Source organism: Macrobrachium rosenbergii, chromosome 32 (assembly GCF_040412425.1).
Source record: "Macrobrachium rosenbergii isolate ZJJX-2024 chromosome 32, ASM4041242v1, whole genome shotgun sequence".
Classification (NCBI taxonomy): Eukaryota; Metazoa; Arthropoda; class Malacostraca; order Decapoda; family Palaemonidae; genus Macrobrachium; species Macrobrachium rosenbergii.
This window is the reverse complement of record NC_089772.1, coordinates 1205387-1221430: the sequence shown is the minus strand read 5'-3', so window position 1 is coordinate 1221430 and position 16044 is coordinate 1205387. Positions and strand designations below refer to the sequence as shown.

General features: G+C 42.5%; 1 protein-coding gene across 1 annotated transcript in view; it reads right to left on the bottom strand.

Annotated features, from left to right (window-relative positions):
* The window catches only part of LOC136855607 (anillin-like), a 212793-nt gene that overhangs the window by 54248 nt on the left and 142501 nt on the right, over positions 1-16044 (bottom strand). The window contains exons 14-16 of the mRNA XM_067132701.1: positions 12380-12408; positions 5701-5720; positions 887-997 (exon numbers count right to left, since the gene is read on the bottom strand). Of these exons, the coding sequence (XP_066988802.1) occupies positions 887-997; positions 5701-5720; positions 12380-12408 (160 nt within the window). The remainder of the gene's footprint in view (positions 1-886; positions 998-5700; positions 5721-12379; positions 12409-16044) is intronic.

Sequence of the window (16044 nt, the reverse complement as noted above, 5' to 3'; positions counted from 1 at the left end):
GAAAGCAATACAGCTGAAGTCAAATAGACACTTCAGAGAACCTTTAGTGCCATCTACACAGCGCCACTCAAGGCACACTTTGTGTGGTATCCCAACAAGGTAATTCTCATATAAAACAGCAATTCCTGGAAGGACAACATAACTAGGTAGTTGAACTAAGTCCTGAATCACACAATAAAATTTACAACTTTGCTACGCTTACCCTGAAAAAATTCTATTTTTATTTCTTTGTACACTTTACCTTCCTTCCACAGAAACTTACAAATGGAGTTTCTTATTAGCTTCATTGCAATTATGGTATTATATAACAATGTGCACAATATATATATTACTGTAAGTATAAACTAAATGAATATAAGCTTATATAAGCCATCAACTGTCTCTCCCTTTATTATCAGCTCTAATAGGAAATACCATTATTATCTAATCCTTGTCTTACTTACCTCACAATAATGAGTGCAAAATATATTTCATCAAAACACTTTTCAAAAAAACCTAGTAATCATAAATAGCCTCACTATAAGCAACAACTCTTTTGGCTACAACAAACTGCTATATCCTGGAGGACAGACCCCACTGAGCATACCCTGCCCAAACTCTGCCATTAAACAGGGGATCTGTATTAAATAACCAATTTAATCTATTTGCATGTCCCTGGTAAGGGGAAAATTTTTCACTCTAAGCTAGCTTAACAAAGCATCTATGCTTACATGATTGTTCCACTCTAATAAGGCATTTAGTGGGGTTGCTTCTGCCAAATAACTATAGTCACTAATAATTACCATTCCTTACATGACTAACGTATCTATAGAAATATACCCCAGGAAAGGTACATATATAATTTATACAATTAAAAACCAAATCACAAAAAAGAAAAAACACTCACTGGTTTCTGCTTCCGGTACATGGAAATAGTGTGTGCAAGATTATTTTCATCATCATGATTGTAGCCAGGAGACCCAGGATTAACCTTTGGCGTCTTGTAAATACTGGAGGACTGGAACATATATAACAATTGACATTTGTAAAAATTTTCTAACCAAATATAAAATGAAAATAAAGTTAATACACAGACAGCTTATATTACTTTATATATAAAGAAATATTCGAACTACATACTGTAACATATAAATTATATCTACAAAGTGAGCAGGATCTGTAAGAGTATAGATACATTATATCAAGACTGAACTATTCCAGCAAATCCACCGCAGTAAATGTGCTGGTTTTGTATTTTACTCCTAAACTGATACCATTTTATTAGATATTAGTAGTGTGCAGGTCAATGGATTTGAATGAATTCCAGTTTTTTACCCTTCCAGACATGAACTATTATACTATGCGTAAAAAAAAGCATAGAATTAAATACCTTTTGTTACCATGCAAACACATGAAATTAAAGTGCACATACAATGATGAGTCTTCCCTAATAATTAACTTTTGCCACAAATACTGTATATGCTAGCTGATAAATTATTAAGAGATCTTAAAAAACAGGTTTTAATATAGGAAAAACCTATTTCTGGTAGTCGCTCTTGAGTCCTCAAGGAGTTACCTTCCATGGTCTCCCAGAGCTCCATGGTGACCAAACTAATATCAAAGAATTCTCTTCTAGTTGGTCTTTTTGGCCAGGTATAGTGTTGTAATGAATAACATTATAACACATGATGGATATATAATGGATTCAAAAGATAAGAGGGCACTTTTCCTATCTTCAGCGAAGCTGAACCCAGTTTTTCCAATGTCAAAATAACCTGCAAGAAAGAGAAGTGACTATTCTGCATGCGCATCCGCCCTCATTCACAACTGAGCCATTAAAAGACCAAGGAGCCATTATCTCTATTTGGTCTATAGTGAATGGTTCACGTCATTACCAGCACTCGGAAAAAAAAAAAAAAAAAAAAAAAAAAAAAAAAAAAAATTCTCCATTTTCATTATCGAGGATCATGGAAACATCGAAAATAGCAAGATAAGTGCTTGATATTAACTTCCAGTTCAAAGTTTTAGTTTTAAACTTTTGGAATTGATAATTTGTATTAAAGCTGGAACCCAGCTCGGTGATTGCTAGCCTACCTAGTTTCGTAAAGTGTTGATTGCTACCTAGTTTAGTAAAGTGAAAATTTTAAAATTCTAACTAAATGTTTTAACTAAAAAAATGTTCCACAACTTATTATTAATAAAGAAAATCCTTTCAGATTATATGATGTCTACAATAATCTAGGCAGAAAGTGAGTGTTGATACAAATGCTGCCCAAACAAGGTCTGATGTTAGAATTCCGACTAAAAACAACAAAAGGGTCAGTTCGGAATACAGAACTTCAGATCAAAACATAATAGGGGCTCCAGTACTTACCCCTGGTGATACTGATAATCCTTGGTGAGATGCCTCAATGTGCACTTTCTCTCCCAATGGCAAGTATGTAATTAATGAGAGAAAAACTATGATCGAAGTTTTACATGCAGATTTTACAAACGGCAGCATTCCCTAATACAGAATGGCACCCAGTACCATCTTCACCAGACATGGAGAAACCCCCAACAGAAACAGTTTTCTCACCTGTGCCTATAGCATTAAAAGCTATAGAAACTGCCCTTTACCAGGTTAGTGAAAAATGGATCTCTACTTCCATTTTGAATAAGATCCAAGTTGCTCACCAAGTAGCCCCAGCCTTCTGTCCCTTCACTTTCAAGAATATTAATCATGTAAAGACAGATTTTTAAATTTGCAGTGACTAAAAACAAGAGGCAATGGCAGAATTAAAATCATCTGCCACAGTCATCCCAGTTTCGGGAAATTCCACCAAGGAATGGACAAATCACCCTTTACCAGGTCAACAAAAGATGGATCTCTACCTCTATTTTGAATAAGACCCAAGTTGCTCACCAAGTAACCCCAGCCTTCTGTCCCTTCACTTTCAAAATTATTAATCATGTGAAGACAGATTTTCAGAATTTGTAGTGACTAAAAACAAGAGACAATGGCAGAATTAAAACCATCTCCCACAGTCATCCCAGTTTTGGGAAATTCCACCAAGGAATGGGACACACTGCAACTACCTTTTGAAAGGAAAAAAGCTCCCTTCAGATATAGCTACTCAGCAGCCTGGGACCCCTATGAGAACTCTCAGAGGGGACAGCCTCGTCAGAATTTTATGCTAGGCTCCGACTTCTTAGTATTATAACCTCTACCACCTTGCTGGAAGTTGCCACCTAAAGGCTTCCAGAAGATCCCAAGATAATTTTTGCTGTTGATGCCAAGTCTTATGAGAACCCGAAGGGAAGCCCTCTGTGACTTCCTAGAATGGCGCATAAAACCGTGAGTAGAAGCACTGGAGAGCTCCATCAAATCACTCTCCAATGTCACTGCATTATTACATTCTAACCCCTTCTGTAAGGACCCGTTTGAGGAGTCACTTGTGGCTCAACTCAAAGAGCATGCCCGCCAACAGAATTGTACAGTGTACGCTCTTCTGGGGAAAGGGGAATTCAGAAAACAAAGAACCCAAAATTCCCCTTTACCCAACCTCAAAAAACGCTCACTTTGATAAAAAATCATATAAGCCTTCAGTCACCCCTAAAAAGGTTTCCTCAAAAAACAGGTAGGTGGTCAGAAGGGACAATTCCCTACAAAGGGACAACAACAGCAAGGACATCCTTTTTCACAAGGTCCAAAAACCATCTTATAGGGGGGAAAAAGGAAAATTAACACCTGGAATGTCTATCAAAGGTGAAGGCAGAGGAGGAGGCAGATACCAAGAGGAATTATATTGGTTTGGGGCTGGCTTTGACGACATCACAGACAATGGAAGTTTTCCCTGTGGGGGGACAGCATTACTTATATGTGCAGAAAGGCCCTGTTAGTGGGGCCCATAGAGAAACATGCGTATATTTGCCAACAAGTACGTTTCTTCAGTGTTCTCAGAAAGGATTCCTCCAAAAGAAGAATGATCGTCAACCAATCAATATTGAACAAGCACACTGTTTGCCAAAAGTTCAGATAATTACCGTTGCCTAAGTACATTGAACCATTCCAAAAGGGACTTAGTTTCTATAGATCTGAAAGATGCATATTGGCACATCACTATAGCTGTTCCCTTCTGCCCCTTCCTAAGGTTCCAGATAGGAAAAGATACATACAGATTCAAATCATGCCCTTTGGGCTGAACATTGCCTAAAGAATATTTTAGAAAATTAGCAACAGTATTTGTTCAAGAACTCACACAAAAAGATCTGGGGGCCCACAAGAAAAGAGTGCTTGACAAACCTAAGTGCAATGGTTACCAGACTACAATACAGTCAAAGGGTTTTATAATAAATTGAAAAACATCCTGCCTCACGTCCAGCAGACACTTTCAGTGGCTGGGACTGTGTTGGGATACTCTTCACGTCCTGTTGTCTCTCCCCATCATACTCAAAACAGAATAAGACAAGTCCTCAAAAGGTTCCTTGCACAGCCCAGTTTCCAGATGGCAATCAGAACATAAGTCGTGCTGCAGTTCTCATCAGTAATAGATCCAATATTTACTGTAGATTACAACTAAAAATGTGAACAAATTCTGGCTATCACATGCAAGAAAAAAGATGCGAGACCAACCTCATGAAAGGATTAAAAGAGTTGGGGAGATACTTTGGCCTTGGATCTGGAAGGAATCTCTGGCGAAACAGGTCACCCTGACTCCCCCGTCTGTATGAGTGACAATACACACATATGCCTCGTTGACAGGTTGGGAGGATCGTCAGGTGGCAAGAAGGTGATCAGCTACTCAGGAATTTTTATATCAATTTCCTGGAGCTGATGGCTGTCTTTTTATCTCTCAAAAAACTCAAATCTCCAGAAGAGAGACAACATAACTACAATATCCTACATCAAGAGGTCAGGATCACATTCACTTCCTCTCAATATGGTAATGCTAGCCATCCTTTGGATGGTGCAAGCAAGGAAGTGGAGGGGGGGGTCTCATTGTAACCGCAGACTCTCTATCAAGAAAAACAACAGCCTCAACAGAGTGGATGTTGGACAACCACTCTTTTCAAACAATAGTCAGCATGCTTCCACAACCCTTAGTGGACCTGTTCCCCACGTACTAAAATCACAAATTCCTAAAATATGTTTCTCCGAACCTGGACAGTCAAGCAACAGCAAGAGACGCCTTCCTAAAGACTGGAACACGGGGAGGACAATATCTTTTCCTCCATTGTCCCAGATTTCGAAGGTTTTGAGCAAACTTCTAACCTTCAGAGGAACAGTTTACTTGATAGGCCCAAATTGGCCAAACAGGCATTGGTTTCTATTACTTCAACAACGGATGAAAAGATCAATTCCAGTATCGTCCGCTGTTCTATCCCAGACAGTGGGAAGGAAAGTCGTTTGTGCAGCCTCCTTTCTGAACTAAACCTTCACATATAGATAAAAAAAAAAAAAATCTATTGTGATAATTACTCACCCAACATTGCTAGGTACTTAGTGCAAAAATTACAGACATCATCTATCCGGCAATACCAGTCCATATGGAAGACATGGTTAGATTATATCCATACTGAGAGCCCAGTTGAGACTTCTAAAGAAACACTTTCTATTTTTCTTATATACCCTTTTGAAGACAAATGCCTTGCAATTACAACAGTCATGGCATACAAGGCTGCATTAACAGAACCCTTGCTTTATGGATTCGGGATTGACTCCAGTATAGAAGTTGTCACTTCCCTTCTGCAGTCTTTTGCTCTACAAAGGCCCACTCCCGAAAGGCTTCCAATTGCTTGGTTCCTGAACGAGGTGCTTAGACTTCTATCACCCCCTCAATTCAGTGGACCCAATACAACCAAAACTCACATGCTACAAAAGGTGATCTTCTCATTGCATTAGCATCAGGAGCTTGTATTAGTGAACTGGGCTCTCTTCGATGGGGACGATGCATCACGCAAATAGCTGACCATCAATTATTGTCCCCTGGTCCATCATTCCTGGCCAAGAATAAGGAGCCTTTAAAAAGGAAATCCATTTTTATAAGACAACTCAATTTAGCAGACAAGACATTATTCCCCGTTCAAGCACTTAAGGTTTACCTAGAGGTCACGGTAAACATCCCAGAAGGTCCTATTTTCCTACACCCTGTCACAAACTAACCACTCTCCCTACAAGGGCTGAGAATGATTGTAGTGTTTCTCATTAAAAAGGCAAATCCCCACTCCTTTCCTAGGTCACATGATGTTAGGAAAGTAAGTACGTCAATGGCCTTCTCCGAATGTACAGGGTGGTCATCAGTTAAATTATTGCCACGTGTTTGAACAAATTCGACTACACTTTGTATCAGTAGGTGGCACGGTTAGTCTTAACCCGTAGGTGCTTCAGCAGAAAACCAGGGGTCTTATTGACGGTGAGTACGCTAACTATTGCTAGGAGAGGGGTGACAGTACTGCAACCAAACCCAGCATGCTTGGGTAAGCCACTGTAGAACTACATTCTAAAACATAAGTTCGTGTATATTTCTTCATCCTTGGTACCAAATCCTGAAGAGTATTTGGAATAAGGAATGGGACTTGAAATCCGTGGCTTGATCTTGGGCCAGAAATGCTCTTTCCTTTGGGGTGTTGGGATTTTTTCAATTTGCTTTTAAAGAAAAATATACACAAAAATAAAAAAAACTTACACACATAACTCACTTCAAGGGTACATATCAGTATTAGGCTGACCATCAGTATTACTATAAAAAGGTTACATTAATACCAGCAGCTCTTCTTGACTCAAATCTTCACATGGTTTAATTTTCCCAGGTTTTTCCTTCATGGATTGAGGGAGAATCTAAGTTAACTAACCCTTCTGAATAACCTACAGGGTCTACAGAACAAATACAAGCTGTATTCACAACATGCAAGAATATGATCGACAAAATGCCTCACATTTTAGAACAAAACATCTTATGAGAATTAATTTATTTGGTTAACATTAAAATATATCCCATTTTACATACACATATCATAAGTAAAAGAAAGGAAAAATACACTATCATCAATAAGTATGAGAAATTACCTCAAGATGAGGACATGGGCTTATTCTCTCTGGCTATGACTTTTGTCATTGCTGCAAATCAAATGTAGTAACTTTTTCCTGAATGATGTGCACATATAGAGATAAAACACACTAAAGTTAAAAGTAATTTAAAATTTCCACACAATAAATAGCCGAAGCAAAATCCTAGCATGCATTAAGACTAAAAATCCTAGGAAGATCTTAAGTTTACATCTACCCCTTTAAATCACTAGTGGCTTTGGAATATGCAGTACAGTAATTGGTTATGTATAATAATAGTTAGTCTCTTTGGTACTCAGCAGGATATGCATCTCTAAGCTATGCTAGCCAGAAGCCAAAGAATTATGTTTTGACATTGTGAGTAATAATACTGCTAAAAAATTGGTTAAGAGAGGTGCAATAATGATTGCTATTCTATGATGTTTTATAACTTATTGATGTGTATGTTTTTTTCTATGATTAATGATATAAAATAGGTTCATGTAAGTTTAACAAAAATACTAAAATAAAATCAATTTAATAAATAAAATTAATTGGTTGAGTTTATTCCAACAAATTAGGCCTGCTCTCATTACTTGCCATATATTGGACCTCCAACAGGATGATTTAGCCATTTGATTCCTATACCTTCAATTTATGTATACTTTTGCAACAAACAGTAAGTAAAGTGCTGCTCATCATTTAGTTTGATGCTTCCTCAGTTTCTACACCTTATTCTATGCCTGTCTAGCCTTAAAATACAACTTATACTGTGATTGTTTCTTATATATGATTCATAAATACATGAATTATATTGACAAATGTTTTCTTAAATACTTCAAATTTGAAATAAGTATTTATCATGTGAAAAGGCATGTTGCATTCAAGTCTACCTTAAATCAATAGTGAAACGCTTTCAATTTTGGGAGAGAGATCAGAGGGCCTACTTTTGTTCCTAATAATTTGTTAGGCAGTACAATAGATTCTAACTGCTGATAATATTATGAAATATGTTTTCAATTACAATCAACATTTTAAAACATCACTTTCAATCTAATATAAAATTATTTTTCCCATTTGGAAGGTTAAAATCTTCTCTAATTTGCTGAAACAAGATCTTTCTTCAGACTGCCATTTCATCACTGTAATATTATTTTTATATGCTATGACATCCTATTATTGGAAGTATAAAAACACTATCATCATTATTTGTCGAGAATGCATACTACGTGGATATTCAAGTTTTTATTGAGCTTTGCCTATTTTCAGAGATGGGTTCGTTCAATGAAAATGTTTTGCATGTTGAAACAAATTCCAAAATTCTGATCATACCTCGCATCCTAAAAAAGGGATTTTGACAGAGGAAAAATCTATTTCTGAGGAAGGTCCGTGTCACCCGGTGAAATTCCATTACAGCACGAATTTCTAGGTATAACCATGCTAGATATACCAGAGAAAAAGAGCTTTCAGGAAAGCTGGGGTTACTACCCCCAGTCGAGCGTCTTTTAGAAGACGTCGGTATAATGAAGGGTGAGTGAAATACCACTACCACGGAAATATACTCGAAAGATCTCTCCTTATCAAAACCCCGGAACAGAGCGGTGAGCCGTTACAGCCCCCACACTCAACACCCGCCAGGACGGCGACACCAGCGCCACCTACTTCATTCCATGCTAGCACTAACCCCAGACTTGGCATGTGCAAGTAGGGGGGAGTACTAGGTGAGTCAGGGAGGGTCACCGGGTGACACGGGACCTTCCTCAGCCAGATTTTTCCTTTGTCAAAATCCCTTTTCTGAGTTCAGTCCCGTGTCAGCCGGTGAAATAGTGATAGAGAATCATGCCAAGGCTGCAACTACTGGAAAAGGAAAAGGGGGTAATCTGAAGAAAAAACAAAATTTACGAAAATAATTTTAATTAAGGAATCTCTTCCATGAAGCAAGAATACTTAAAAGTAAGGCAACTTAATTTTAAGGCACATCAAAAACTTAACACTACAAAACACTGGAGGTCCCCGATCTGATGGGGAAAAACCTCAAAAATCTTAAAATTACTTAAAAAAGTAGTGAAACATGAAATGTGCACAGAATAACTGCAAAAACAACCTTAAAACTATACATGTAAACTTAGGCTTAAACATGTAAGAGACAAAATCAATGAAAATAACATATACATTATCTGGGGTACGTGGAGCAAAAACAAAACTATCCAGTACCCCACAAGAAAACAATTATGGCTAATCAGATTACAGTTTTCCATCATCAAATACAAGATACATCAATATGAAGAGCCAGGCAGTGAGGCATAATCAACCAGGAGAATAAGCAGAGAAGTAAATGAGGTAGGCGGGGGGGGGAAAAAGGGAAAGGATATGATTATTAAGGTGGGGAGATGACACTTCCCACAGCTATAGTAGAATATTTCAGGGCTTGAGTGATTTTAAATAGTGGCGTTTAAACACTAGAGGTGATTTCCAACCCGTATATTTAGATAGTTCTGAAAAGTCCATATTATGAAAATAATTAATGGAAGTAGCAACTGCTCGAATATCATGAACCTTAGGAACTGAATCTGGGTTGGCCTGTTTAATGAAATACAGAATTTGTTGTCTTATAGCATTTAGAGAAAGAGTACCACCTTTCTCCCTGATAAAAAGAGGACCCGACTTACTCTGTGGAGTTCTTAAGAGGTAAGATTTAAGTGTATAACTGGACATAAAGATTGGTCTTGAGGAAGGGGCACCACCTTCCAAGGAGACCACCTGTCCTGTGGGTCTTCGTTCTTAGCTAAAAATCTAGGGTCAGGGGAAGGAGGACCTCTCCGGATGGGAGGAAGTTCACAAAATTATCACCTCTAGTGAGAGCTGACAGCTCTGAGATTCTAGCACCTGAAGCCAAACTAATCAAAAATAAGGTTTTCCTTAACAGATCCTGATAAGAGCAATGAAAGTTATCCATCTCTGATGCTAACTTAAGGACGTCATTGAGAAACCAAGTAACAGAATGTGGGCGTGATACTGGTCTCAGACGAGCGCATGCTCTGGGGATAGATGAAAAATAAGAATCTGTAAGGTCGATTTTAAAGCAGTAAGAAATACTTTCTTCAATGCTGACTTGACTGTGGTAATAGTGGCCGGAGCCAGGCCTTTCTCAAACAGTGATCTAAAGAAGGAAACTCCTAAATTAGTGTCATGATTTTGGCTTCAGATGCTTTTAGGAAGGAGGCTAATTTTTGACTGCTGAGTCATATTGTCTAATAGTAGAATCTCTTTTATCTGATTCTAAAAACAGAGTGTTGACAGGGTCAATGTTTGCTCCTTTTGAGCTGCGAATTTTATAAAGTCCATAAAACTAGGGCATTCTGAATTCTTGAGGAAGCTGACACAGTCTTGGTTTGTACTGTCTGGGTCAGAATGGGCTTGGGAATCCGAAGACTCCGCAATCCCAGTTCCTGAAGAAGAGGGAACCAATTGCTCTTCGGCCAATAGGGGCTACTAGGGCTGGTTGACCTTTGAATGTCCTGAGTTTGTGTAAAACTTTCAGCAGTAAATTTATTGGAGGGAACAGATAAATTTTCTCCCAATTGTTCCAATCTACTGTCATTGTGTCTGTGGCGTAACGCCTGAGGGTCCAGGTTGGGGGCCACATAACAGGGGAGCTTGAAGTTGCTCTCCGTTGCGAACAGATCCACTTGGAGTCCCGGAACCCGGCGGCAAATCCATTTGAAAGATTCCAATCCAGGGACCACTCCGTCTCCAACGGGTAGTCCTGGACAGGGAATCCGCCACCACGTTCGGACACCCGCTAGGTGGGTGGGTGGCTGACAGGTGCCAGCCGTGCTTGTTCGCCAGGGAGAAGATAGCAACCATTACTTGGTTTACTCGACCTGATTTGGAGCCGCCCCTGTTGATGCAATGAACTACCACTGCGCTGTCCAACACCAACCTGATATGAATCCGGTTGGGGGGGCGGATTTTCTTCAGAGTTAGAAAGAAAGACCGCCATGGCTTCCAGGGTGTTTATATGGAACTGCTGAAACATTGTGGACCACGTTCCTTGTACTTTTTGTTTTGGTGAATATCCCCCAGCCGCTTAGGGAAGCGTCTGTGTGGATAACTAGTGCCGGAGGGGGAAATTGAAGCGGAACTGTTTTGGACAGGCCCTTGACTGTGGTCCAAGGCCGCAGTCTTGTCTTTAAGATCCGAGGATAGAGGAGACCTTGTCTCTGAGCTTGACATTGGCTCGACTCCGCCACACTCTGTTTATGTCTTTTAATTTGGCTTTTAAGAGCAGGTCTGTCACTGAGGCAAATTGAAGAGACCCAGGACCTTTCTTGGGACCGGCGGGATGCTGATGGATTTTTGAGAAACCTCTTGGTGAGAGATGCTATCTCTTTCCTCTTGGGAGGCGGGAGAGATAGCGTGTGAGAGGACAGATCCCACTGGAGACCCAGCCACTGAAACCGGGACTCGAGTCAGGCGGGACTTCTCTCTGTTCAGTTGAAAACCCAACGACTCCAGGAAATTGATGACTATGGACGTAGGCTTTTGACACTCCGGAACTGTTGGTGCCCAAATTATCCAATCGTCCAAATACGCTGCTAGGGATATCCTTGGGACCGGAGTTGTTGTACTACCGTGTCCGCCAGCTTGGTGAATATCCTGGGTGCAATGTTCAGACCGAAGGGCATGACCCTGAAGGAGTAGGCTTGATTCCTGAGTCTGAAACCGAGGAACTGAGAGAAGTTCCGGCGCAATCGGGACGTGATAATAAGCGTCTGAAAGATCGATAGAGGTGGTGACGGCTCCACGCGGAAGTAGAGTCCGAACCTGAGCTACCGTAAGCATGCGAAATTTGTCGCATTTTATGTAGAGATTTAGACGCGACAGATCCAGGATCACTCTTTGCTGATCGGAGTCTTTTTGGGAACAGTGAATAACCTGCCTTGAAACTTTAGGTGCCTTACTTTCTTTATTGCCGTTTGTTGAGCAATTCTGTTCACATAATCCTTTAGGATTGATGTGGGTGGCTGGTAAAATCTGGTTAGAGGAGGAGGGTTTTGATCCAGCTCCATCCTAGTCCTTTGGACACAATGCTGTGTGCCCAAGGGCTGAAGGTCCATTGGTCCCTGAACCAAAACAGGCGACCGCCTACCTGTGTTCTCTCAGTGGGAGGGAGCGGGTTTGTTCCCTCTACCACGTCCAGGTCTTCCCCTTGGGGTGGTGTTGGGTTTTCCTCTATGAGGGCTTTGCCTCTTCCCCCCTTGCAACCCTATTAAGGCCGTGAAAAAATCCACGGCCTTCATATGTGGGGTTGTATGCTGGTGAGGATACATAGGAGGGCAAGGGAATGCAGCTGGTTGGACCAGCACATACTGTTGGGGGTGGGACTTAGAGGTAGAAGGCTGTGCCACTGCCGAGACCGGGGACGGCTTGAACCACCGCCTGATGGTGGGGCCTCTTATGCCTCCTGAAACGTTTTTCCCCTCTCGTCTGGGGCCGGCCGATTCTGGGGTCTTGCGCTTATAGGTGGGAAATGCCCCAGCGAGAGCGAAGACTCTGGTTGGCCCGTGTAGCCTCAGCCATAACGGATGTAACCTCCTCTTCAGGGAAGAGGTTAGGTCCCCAGATCGAGCTTTTAATGAGCTTGTTAGGCTCGTGGCGGATAGTGGCATCGGCAAAAATAAATTTTCTGCATTCCAGTCTGGCCATGATAAACTCAAATAAGTCAGACTGAAGCCAGCCAGGAAAGACTTAGCCAAGACCTGAAAAAATGGTTCGTCCGAGCAGGAGACGGCAGTAGCTTCAGTAAGGCAGACGGAGTTCAAGGACCGGGCTAACTTAGTCCGGGCATCAAACTCCGCCTTCAACAAAGATTCCGGCAGCTTGGGGAGCTGCTCACTAAACTGCGTGGAAGCACAAAGGGGTCCAGCTTGCCGACAGTGAAAGTGGACGGGCGTCCACCAGAACTCATTACTTCCTGGGAATACCAGGGAAGTAGGGTCTGTTTCCCTTAGCTGAGGTAAGGGGATTACCATCAAAGCATGCTCGGGCCGTAGCCAGAGCAACTTTGTCCAAGCAAGGAGTGGGGAAGGTTGTCTCCCAGGGTGAACATCGTGAAAGTTGCCCTTGAAAGGAGTCAATTTTGTGTTTTCTGCCTGCCACTCCGTCAGAGTGCGCAGGAGAGCCGACTGAGCTTGGTCCCTAGGGATGATGACAGTCTCCCTAGGAACCTTGTCTGACCGAATCCAGGCTTCCTCCGTAAGCCTCACGAAGCCTGGATAAGGGGCAAGAGATCGGGGGGAAGAACTCCAACTCCTCCAACCGTCTCGTGCCAAGACCATCAAAGTGTCAGTTTGCCATCATGTTGGATGGCCCGGAGGGCGAAACGCCAAGGGTTACCGACATCGAACGGCGGGAGGTCCGCAGTGTCGGGGATGACATACTGTGGTTCGGCTGGGGGTGGGTGAGCCATTCCTGCCAGTATGTTATCATGACTGGCAAACTTCTCTGAGATTTCTCAAATCTAGAATCCAGGTCCTCCGTGAACTTTTAAACAGTTGGTTGGCAAAGGCCTCTGCATCAAAAGCAGGCTGGCGAGGAGGGCTTGGTTTTGCAGCCCTCTTACTCGCGCCTTTGCCGGAGGAACCAGACTTGCTCCCCGGAGGCTACAGGTCCTGAGACCTTAGCCTTCGACGGGGGGGAAGGGCAATGCCTTCTTGGAAGTCGAGGACTTATAGCCCTTCGCCTTCCATGAAGTCTTCAACTTCAACTTGGGGATAGCAGATGGAGCTCTATCACCCAAAGGAGGAAGACTTCACAAAACCTGCAAATGAAGAAACAGATGAAGCAGGGGAGTCAAACAAAGGGGGCCCGCCCCAACAACCTCACCTACCTCACCACTTACCACCTGGTCCTGCTCCGTATTCATTGGTTCCAGGTCTAAGATTTATGGCGGCAACATCCTCCGAGACCTCAGCGTAGAGGATATCCACTTGGGGTGGCTGGGTCGCATCCCGGATCTGCTGGATGATGGGGGTGGCAAGATCTTCTTCTGGCACTGCAGCCGCCACCCGTGCGCCGGGGTAAAGCAAGTCCCTCAACCTGGCGCCGAGGACGTAGGGCTTCCCCGACGGAACATTCCTGCCAAACCCAGCCACCCAGGCGGAGGGATTCCAAGGCAGACTTCTTGGAAGACTTCATCCGCCTGCAAGAAAACCAACAATTAGCCAAGAATGAAAACCAGTCGGGAATATAAAAACAATATACAATATGAGGAGCATGGACTGGAGAATGAAGACTGTCACTTACCGACTCATCCTGGATGGTTGAGGAGAGAGCAAAGCAAACCTCACAACCATCAGGGTGCCAAACAACCAGGTCATCCAGTCGGACCGCACAACCAGCGTGGGTCCGGCACACCACGTGACCGTAGGGTTGTTGGAGGAAGCGGCACCCGGCTCCTCACAGCGAACAGTCTGTAAAAGTAAAAGTACATGAACCACCACTCTAAGCAAAATCTAAAGCTCGGCAAGGCCAGGAAATTTCAACTACAACCGGAATACTCCGGCGGAGAAGAACTACCCTATCATAAACTGGGCCAATAAGCTTTAAATTACACAGAGTGGAAGGTAAGGATTTCAGACCCGGAATACTCCGGGAATGAAAGAATGAGAAACCAAGAACCAACCATAAGGGCTGCCAGTAAAATAACGGCGGAGCCCCGGTGTAGGACCGGACTCACGAAATATATATAATATAAAGGTAAAACTCCTGTTAGAAACAGACTTATCTAAATAACAATTCAAAACAATAACATTAACAATGATGGTAACACTCCGGAGACCGGAGGATCCGCTCCCCTTATATAAAAAATCCTCCCACATTTACTTCCCGCCGGAGAAACAAGATGGGCAAGATCTATGTTCATAACATAAGCCGGAGCAACATATTTAAACCCTATCAACGTAGCCCGACGGGGGAGAAGAGAGGTATGGATAGGATTCGAACACGTTCGAGCAAACAAACCACCAACACCCAACACAGCGATGCTAGGGACTGATATGGGAGGGAGCGAATCCCTCTACCAAATGGAGGAGTCCCTGAACTCGGAGAAAACGCCATCTAGCGTCACCCGCAGTAGAGCAAGGCTGGAGGGGGGGGGGGGAGGGGTAGGAGAGAGAGGTAGGCTACCAAGAAGGGAACAGGAGACAAGGGGAAAACATATCACCCGCTCAACTGCATCCATACCTTCCAAGAATAATGAAACTTGGAAGGGAAGCCTGCTACTACCCAGGGAGCTACACAGCCCAAAGCCCGACTCCTCCTAGGCAAAGCCTAAATAGGGACCTAACCTAGTATAGGTTAGGAAAAGGAAGGAGTGCAAAAGGGAGGAGGAACCAACAGGGAGAGAAATTTTGTGCCGAGAACCAACCAGGGATCGAGAATGGGGGGCAAGGAGGCGACTAGCCTAGAGGAAACACATCCAAAGAACTCTATTCCCCAAATGAAGGAAGAGAACTAAGGGGCTCACTCTGCCCACCAAAAAACGATCCCGGAGGAAACAGCAACCAAAACTCCCTCAACCTGATGATCTCCACACCCAGGGCAAAGGGATGGAAGCAAAACAAGCCTACTCCACTAAATAACCATCACACATAAAAACAAAAAAAATGTGCTCAACAGGGAGCGTAGCCTACCTCGGGGGGCGGTTAGATCTGAGGCTAAACTAGCACAACCAAAAACAATAAATAAAGGTAAAAAAAAAAATAAAACTAAAAGAAGAGCACCATCTTCAAGAATAAAATAATTAGCCTAATATGAGACTAAAAATAAAAGGAACCCAACCTGGGGGGTACCTGGACGGGCATCACCCTCAAAAGGCCGACAGGCCAAAATGAAACAAAAAATAAAAGGGAAACAAAGGGGGAGCCACCGCAGGGAACCACCAGGATGGGAACCAAGGGGCAAAAAAATCTATCTATAACGACAAGGAGACAACCCCAACAGAAAAGAACAGAAGGAGTCGCCTCATGGTCGAC